The 9,428-nt window shown below is 38.6% G+C and overlaps 1 protein-coding gene across 1 annotated transcript in view; it reads right to left on the bottom strand.

The window, feature by feature from the left end:
* The window catches only part of FRAS1 (Fraser extracellular matrix complex subunit 1), a 421,505-nt gene that overhangs the window by 405,729 nt on the left and 6,348 nt on the right, over nucleotides 1–9,428 (bottom strand). Inside the window, exon 2 of the mRNA XM_040480456.1 lies at nucleotides 7,530–7,561. Within this exon, the coding sequence (XP_040336390.1) occupies nucleotides 7,530–7,561 (32 nt within the window). The remainder of the gene's footprint in view (nucleotides 1–7,529; nucleotides 7,562–9,428) is intronic.

The raw sequence follows: 9,428 nt of genomic DNA on the forward strand, positions 1-9,428 counted from the left end.
CTTCCTCTATGTTCATCCATTTTGTTTCTTAAATTCCACATAAGAGTGTAATCATATGGTATTTGTCTTTCTCTGACTGACTTATGTCGCTTAGCATAATACTCTTTAGCTCCATCCACATTATTGCAAATGACAAGATTTCACTCTCTTTATGGCTGAGTAATATTCCATTTTATATATAATTTATATATTTATAAATATATGTTATAATTTTAATTCCATTATATATAATATCCATAATTTGTCTATTATTGATAATGCTCCTATAATACACATTCAGGTGCAGGTGCCCCTTCAAATCAGCATTTTTGTATTTTTTGGGTAAATACCTAGTAGTGCAATTGTTGGGTCATAGGATACTTCTATTTCTTTTTAATTTTTTTATTTATGTTTATTTTTATTTTTGACAGAGAGAGAGAGAGAGACAAAGTGCGAGCGGGGGGGAGGGGGAGAGGGGGCGGCAGAGAGAGAGGGAGACACAGAGTATGAAGCAGGCTCCAGGCTCAGTTGTCAGTACAGAGCCCGATGCAGGGCTCAAACTCATGGACTGCAAGGTCATAACCTGAGCCAAAGTCAGACATGCAACTGACTGAGCCACCCAGGTGGCCCAGGATAGTTCTATTTTTAACTTTTTGAGGCATCTCCATACTGTTTTCCAGAATGGCTGCACCAGTTTGCATTCCCACCAACAGTGCAAAAGTGTTCCCTTTTCTCCACATCCTCGCCAACATCTATTGTTTTCCTGTGCTGTTAATTTTACCCATTCTGACAGGTGTGAAGTGGTATTTCATCGTGGTTTCATGAAATCCTGATTTCACAAAACCAGGATCTTGAAGAGTCCCATGTTCATTTCAGCACCAATCACAATAGCCAAGATATAGAAACAACCTAAAATCCAACAACTGATTAATGGCTAAAGAAAAAGTGGTGTATATATCCAATGAAATGTTATTTAGCCTTAAAAAAAGTAGGAAATCCTGCCATTTGCAACACGCTGGGTGGACCTGGAGAACATTATGCTGAGTGAAATAAGTCACATGCAGAAAGTCAACTACTGCACAATCTCATTTGTATATAGAATCTAAAATAGTCATACTCTTAGAGCGGACAGAAAAATGGTGGTTCCCAAGGCTTGGGGCAATTATGCAAGTTAAGAAGATGAACAAATTCTGAAGATCTAATACACAACAATGTGACTATAGTTAATACTGTATTGTACACTTGAAATTTGCTAGGAGGGTATATTTTTGCTTGTTTCGAGTTTTTATTTAAATTCCAGTTAGTTTACATATAGTGTAATACTAATTTTAGGAGTAGAATTTAGTGATTCATCACATATATAATACCTAGTGTTCATGCTAGGAGGGTAGATATTAAATGTTCTCACACCAAAAAAAGAAAGAAAATGGTAACTAAGTGAGGTGATGGATAAGTTAATTAGCTTGCGGTGATTTTTTCACAATATATACATATATCATCAAGAAGTACATCTGAAATACATACAATTTTTATTTGTCAATTATTCTTCAACAAAGCTGAAAAAAAAAATTTAATGGGATATATAAACTGATTGCAGGCAAAGACCCAGCTATAACTAACCCCCTCCCTTTCATTCAGGAAAACATACGAAGCAAAATGGGGAGTAGTGTTGTAACTAAGATGACCTTCAAACTGTTTAAACTACATAAACAAAGAGCAAATTCAGGCACTACAACAGATTTCTTGTGACCTTCTTCACAACTGCTAACAAGAGTACACCAAGGCTTCACCTGGGGTGAGAACCACGCATGAGACTATAATTCAAGCTTAAGTGCTGTATGTTAAGAATTTTAAAGCTCTACAGCTGCATGGTAGATTACAGTGACCATGAGCTCTGTGAGGCTATTTATATTTTAATTTTTTAATTAATTAGCATTAATAAAAATTTTAAATTCAGTCCCCTAGTGTCACCAGCCACATCTCGAGTACTCCATAACTACATGTGGTTCATGCCTACCATACGAGACCCTGTAGCTATGGATCATTTCCACCAGCACAGAGAGCTCTATTGGATAGCACTGAGCTACTGAGCTAAGGAATCTTGGAGAGGATCTAATGCTCTCATGTTATAAATTTAGAAACTTAGAGCTTATTTCATTCAAGTGACTTACTCAGTGCTTCATAGCTAGTGATTACAGAGCCAGGACCCAAACCAAGACACCCTGGCCTCTACCACTCCGTCATTTCCACTCCGACATTTTTTGTCACCTAGATGATGTAAGCGGCCAGTTTCTTGCCAAGCACAGTTCTGGGTTCTTTCACAAGCATGTTCTCAGTTAATCCTCACATCATCCCTATGAGGAATACAGTCCTCATTATATAGAAGATGAAATTGAGACTCAGCTGTATAAAACATGGGACCTGAGGCCACACAGCAGGTATATAGCAGTACTAGGATTCAAACTCCAAAGCCTGGATCTTTCCACTATGTCATACTATACAGTAGTGAAGTAAACCCTCCACATTTTTAATTGTCCCTGAATTTTTTTCTTTCTTTCAAATGTGTTAAAATTTAGTGTCTCATAATCTACTTTGTCATCATTTGTGAGCAAAAGTATCCCAAGTAGGAAAATTTCAACACTTTTAACACTTTTGACCTAGAGAAGAATAGTTTTGTGCAACTCTCCCAATCACAAACGCTTACAGCAACAATAGCAGCAGCTGACCTTCACTAAGTGTTGTAGGTCTAGGTCACAAGCACAGAACTGGGTGCTTCATGTTGATCTCCTTTAACTTTTGCAACAATCCTGTGAAGTAAATAGTTTATTTCCATTTTACAGACGTAAAAATTGAGGTTAAGAGTCCAACTACCCACCCCTAGGGAAAATCTAATAAAGAGAATTGCTTACTTGTGGTGATACCAAAAGAAAGTAAACTTCTTTTTGCTCAATATAGTTTAAAAACAACAGAAGATAAGTGAAAACACTGAGATAAAAAATTTATCTTACTGCTCACACTCAATGCCCCAATCACAGTTAAACATAGGAACTAGGTAGTCTCCTCCTGATAGATTCCTGATTTAAAAAGGTCATGCTCTCCCTTTCTCTCTTTCTGATGTTACAGAAAGTCCTGAGAGCCCAGGGGCAGGGGTATTGTGGGACATGAAACACACCCCAAAATAGATGACTCAGTGCTTCCCAAAGTATAGGACCTTCCTGGGTATTTTGACTCCCTTAATGTTAATTTTTGACCTGAGGAATGGAAAGAAGAGAAAAGTAAGGAAGACAGTGTTAAAGAAAGGAGAAGAGACACAACTGAGGGCAGTACATGCAGCTTAGAACCAAATTACCCCAGATTGTCACCACAAGTCCATACAGCTAGCAAAACTGACAAACAGAACACATTGTTGGGAGTGTGTGTGTGTAAAGTATAGCATATATATTTTTTAAATTGGAATGACCCCTTCCAAACATTTCTCGCATCATGTGGTGGATCTAGTTAGTTCAGGAGAGCCTCAGTTAGATGGGAAGGGGTTAGCCAGGGACAACTGGCTTTTGCAGGAGGTCAGGAGAGTGACTGGCAGAGACAAATGCATGGCAGGTGCAGCAGCAAGGGGGTGGGCGTATAGAACTGAAGGTGAAATAAGCTAGTTGTGTGCAGAGACAACAGGCAGACTGGCTTGGCAGAGAAAAGCAGGCTGCTCAGTGAAATGGCTCTCGAGTCAGAACCGGATTTGATTGCTCTCTCCTTCTGGTACTGACTAGCTATATAATTTTTGGACAAACAACTGAGACCTTCTGAACCTCAGTTTCTTTATCTGTAAAGTAAAGACAACACCTATTTCCTGGGATTGTTGACAGTATGAAATACATAGTAGGTGCTTAACAACTGCCCCTTCCTCTTGTTATTCTTCTTGGTTGGTAAAGAGGAGTTTTGTTACGGCGAAAAGAAAATACAATGCACTTCATCTGAGTGTCCTCCCCATATTGTCTTCTTTACTCTACAAAACCCCCTCAGGAGAGGCCTTATCTATCTCCATTTCACACAGGAGGTGATAGAGATTCAGGAAGATCTTGTCATTTTCTCTAGGTCACCAAGCTGGTTTGTAGTGGAGAAGGAAGAATCAGAATGAGGTCTGTCGGGAGACAAGCATCATGAATGCTCCACTATCTCTGAGAGCTTCCCAGGCAACAGGGGATGAGATTAGAGAGGAATCAGTGGGAGAAATCCTCCCAAGACAGGCTAAGAGTTAGCAACTAGCAACCAGTACTAGACCCACGTTCTCATTTGCTTGGTACGTTTTCTGGAATTCTTCTGGGTGAAGCTGATGCTTTGTTGCTTTCAACCAGACCCACTCTCCACTTCTGGTTACTCTCTTGAGAAATGGATTAAGTTCAGGAACTTCACATCCTTTGCCCCAGTTTTCTCGCCTATAAAATGGAGAGTTCAGAATACACGATCTCTGAAGTCACTCCTAGCTCTAAACTGTGTGTGGGTAGAATTTACAGGGTTTAGAACAGGGACATTACACCACCATCCCCCGAGGCAGCTCCCCACTGTGAGGCCTCTTACTAAAGACACTGTCACCCAAAGAGTTGTTTAATCAGAAAATCCTAGAATAGTATATAAATGCTCTTAAACTCTTTATTTTAATTCAAAATACAAAAATGTACATGCATTCAATTTCATTGATGTGGGAGCAATGCCTTTCTCCGAGACCGCATCAGGTGGAGAGAGAGTAGCAATGAATCATGCACACAATTAACTACATCCATAATGTATCATCCGCCATTTCCAGTTTAAAGTTCCTTAAAATGGAAATAGAACTTAAAATGGTAGCAAATAAATCCAAATGTAGAATCTCTCTGGATTTTTGTGTTTTTCCCCAATCTTTTATAGTTGTTTCTCTTATACTTAATTTGACAGCAAATTTTTAGTGACTCACCTCTATGGAGTCTTTTTAAAGTATTCACCATAGTTTCCCTAGAAACAAGAACATTATTTCTTTTCACATTCACATTCAGCAGCTTAATTAAACTATAAAGTCAGATTTTGTCATTCCTCTGCTATAGCTCCGCCAATACACCTTACCAAGAAGACAAGCTAAAGTCCATACAAGGCCCCTGCCCACCTCTCTGACCTTGTCTCCTGCCATCCTGCCCATGGATCGTGCAGTCCAGCCATTCTGACCTCCTCGCACTTCTTCAAATGGCTAAGCCAGCTTCTGCTTCAGATTGTACCCTTGCTATTACCCTTCTCTGGAATTCTTCAGGGAGACTAGCTCTTATAATGGCTGCTTTCAGGTCTTTGTTCAAATGGCACCTTCCCAGTGAAGCCATCCCTGTCACCCTGTTTCTAGTAGCCACCCTCATCAGTGTTTTCTATCTCCCCACTCCCCTCTTGTTTTTCTCCATAGCACTTATCTGACATTCTATATATTTTACTCATTAGAATTCAAGCTTCCTGAGGGCAAGGATTTTGTCTGTTTGTTCACTGATGTATTCCCAGCTCCTAGAATAGCAGGTTCACAGCTGTCACTCAATAAATATTTGTTTAATAATAATCTTTATTATTGGGTGCCTGGGTGGCTCAGTCAGTTAAGCATGTGACTTCAGCTCAGGTCATGATCTCATGGTTTTTGAGTTCGAGCCCCAACTCGAGCTCTGTGCTGACAGCTCAGATCCTGGAGCCTGTGTCAGGTTCTGTCTTCCTCTCTCTCTGCCCTTACCCTCCCCTCTCAAAAATAAATAAGCATTAATTTTTTTCAGAAATAATAATATTTCTGTATTGTAGTAAGTATTGTAGTAAGTATACTGTCTTTCTAGCTGAGTCACATAATTACAATAATAAGGACATCAGGCTTGAGGAGGTTTAGGAACACATGTAGCAGAGTCTTGGTAAGTAAAGAAGCCAACTGGCGGGGATCAGGAGTGTGCTGGTGCACTACAGTGCAGCATAGTAGCCCTAAGCAGCCATAAACCCTGGAAGGAGCCAGGACATGGAACGGAGAAGAGCAAGATCACCCATTAAGTGCAAATTAACTAGACAGTCTCTCCTTTAACTTGAATGGCATTGCCCTCTCCAAGTACATGATGCTTTCATATTTGAATGCACACTAACACAGAGCAATATCAAATATAGAAGATAGGCTAGCCACTATTCTTTGGATACAGGAGAACAACAGCAAGAAGACATGTTGTCTTGTTCTAGTGAATCCCTTAATGGTCAATTTACTTTTAGCAAACCTCTTAATCTCTTTCTCATCCTTGGTTCTTCATGAAACAGGAGGAGAATATAAAATAATACATGGCCTGCTTGTTTCAGTATCTATTGTACTGGATAGATCAATAGTTATGAAAATACATTTTTTAAATTATAAAGCAGTGCATACAACAAAACAATTTTCTGGGTATTAACGTGGAAAACCGACTTGTCTATAATATCTACTCAATTCCCCAAAACCAGTGATGTACGTCATAGCACTTTGATTTTAAAATGATTCTCAAAATGTATTAAAGAAGAAACACAAGGAAAAGTAGGCTGGGAAGGGATGAGAAAGAGAGGGAAAATGGCTTTCTCCTGATTCTTTAATAGAAAAATACAAGGGGAGAAACATAAATCTTCAGAGTAATAACTATATTATATAAAGTTTAGAACCAAGAATATTACTGTGAACATCTACAATTATCTAGACTGTTGGATATTTCAGATATTCCTCATCTATCTCAACACCACAAGGATAATCCAAGATGACTTATCAATATCACACATGTCAGTAGCAGGTTGTGATGTAAATGAGCAAACCCTCTCCAACCATTTCAGTTCTGTTTTTATTATAGCATTTATTAAACCAAAATAAAAAAAGTGGTGAAGAATGACTTGTCACGCCATTTATTAGAGTTGATGGAGTGTAGACAGTCTTTTCAATAAGGCTTTCACACACTGTTATGCACCATAGTACCTTATTAATGAAAAGAAATGCATGAGACTTACATCAGCTTTTCCCCCAAGTCATCATGACATTAAATTCAAAATCAACTCTACCATACATGGCAAAAGTTCAGAGATAAAATGTTAATTTGCTTGCCATTTACCAAAACTTAAAGTTACAATTCACAGCAACAGTCAGGAATCTTCCATATTGTACTCAATTTAATAATTTTACTTTTTTTTTTATTTGGAGGGGCATTCAAAGGAAGAGGCAAATGCAATGGGAAGATAAACAAATTGTGCCCTAGTTCATAGCTGACCAGAGAATGGGATCTAATTTTCTTTCTGATCGAAAGAACACAAAGGACAGCTATGGAATGCAAATTGTGTTGGGTGTTTGAACTCCTTTCCCAATACCTGAGTATTCAAATGGAACTAACTCACTCTGGAAAAGGTGTTAAGTAATTGAGCATGATTGTGCCAAGCTGAGGGATAATCCTCAAACTGTGAAGGAAAATAAACATATTTCACAACGATAGGGTCACCTCACTCACTCAGCAACCTCAATCAAGCATTTTACATTCGAAAGAAATAAACCAAATATGTGAAGAATGACCTACCGCCAACAAGGAACCCTGATAGACACAAGCACCTGTAGGGAAAAACAAAACAAGAATTAAAAGGAATGCAAAATAGACCAACAGGCACTGCCCCAGCAGACTTAGGCTAAAACTGCATGTACATGCATCATAGTCAGCAAATTGTGCTTTTTCCAAAATCTTAAAAGCTTGAGCATTCTGCCCCTGGGGAGATAAACCCACACAACACAACAACACTTCTTGGACACGCATGAGGGAAAGCATCATTAAAACTTATTATTTGAATTTTAAAATAAATGTGTTTACAATGGCATGCCATGTATATACAATGTATATTTTTTCCTATGTAATAAATAAGCAAAGTCTCCATAATCTAGTCCCAATTTACTTATCCAGGCTTCTCTGCCACTCTTTGCTTACACAAATTCTCCAGTCTGACCCAAGAGGCCAACTTAGGATCTGGCGATAACACTTCCATATCTCAATGCCTTTGTTCACTTTTGTGGTTTTTTTTTTTTTATTTTTTTTAACATTTATTTATTTTTGAGAGAAAGAGATAGAGCACAAGCAGGGGAGGAGCAGAGAGAGGGAGACACAGAATCCGAAGCAGGCTCCAGGCTCTGAACTGTCAGCACAGAGCCTGATGTGGGGCTTGAACCCACAGACCGTGAGATCATGACCTGAGACAAAGTCAGACACTCAGGCGCCCCGACACTTTTGTTTTCTGTAGGAGACGCACTGAGTCTATTCAGGTTCCTTAAATTTGATCCCATTTCCTTCATGAGGTTTTCCAGCCCACAGGATTGTTATGCTTATTTCCCTTTGGCGCTCACAGTACTCAGTGTCTGCATCATCCATTTGTGAATTCATTCTTGTGTGCTTCCTTACAGTACCCTTGCTAAGGATGCTAAGGATGTAGAACTGTTGCATCTACCACGCTATAGAGTTTAGATCCTCTTGGGACAGGGATGGCTTCTACTGCTCTGTCTTCCCTAACTCTTCACATAGTAGGCATCTACTTAGGTATCTGGCTGATTATCTCTTCCTTGCCTTTCATACAGTAGGTTCCTCTATAGGGATATTATAACATTTATAAGAGAGCGGTGGAGATTGTAGTTATTTGGAAAGAACTCTTCCATTGAGCTCTTGAACTCCAATACTCTTTTCACCCTCTTTTCACTCAATTTTTCTTTCTAATAGGCTGGTTATGAACTGATACATCTTTCTATTTTCCATTCATTAAGCACCAAATAAAAAACAACAAATGATTTGCTTCTAAATGGAAAAGAAGGCTAAATGTGAATGGGACAGCCTATATTTTCTGAATAACTAGCCTATCACAAAATAAATCTTTCCATGTATTATATTTGAAAACAGTATAAAATTGGAATCCTAATTTTAAAAAACAAACACATTTTCAACCAATCTTTGAACAGCACAACAGGTGTTCTTTTAACCTAGAAACATGTGGGTAGTGTGCTAACAGGTACTCTCTCAGAAACAGATTGGAATAACATGCACACACCAAGGCAGAAGCACAGTTTGACAATGGGCTGCACTTGGTGTCCAAAGAGGGAAGGACATATTTTACTACAGTGCTTGGCCTCCAACAGATCATTCATGAAATCTCAGAAACACTAACTACTCAGGAAAGGACCAGTCTGCCTTATGCACTAATACTGGAATTAAGAACAATCTTTAAAGAAATGAAATGGCTATTTACACTTGAGGTCTGAATCAAAGATCTTTACTGGCAAATTTATTGAAATGACTTTTGTGCCCTTGACATTCAAACAAGAATAAATTGAGAGGAAACCTTGGGAGAAAGTTCTTAACTCACTTATTTTTCTTTAATAAATAAAGACTTAGTAAAAGAAAGAAAGAAAGAAAGAAAGAAAGAAAGAAAGAAAGAAAGAAAGA

This window comes from Herpailurus yagouaroundi, unplaced genomic scaffold, assembly GCF_014898765.1.
Source record: "Herpailurus yagouaroundi ecotype Mexico unplaced genomic scaffold, PumYag 28, whole genome shotgun sequence".
Classification (NCBI taxonomy): domain Eukaryota; kingdom Metazoa; phylum Chordata; class Mammalia; order Carnivora; family Felidae; genus Herpailurus; species Herpailurus yagouaroundi.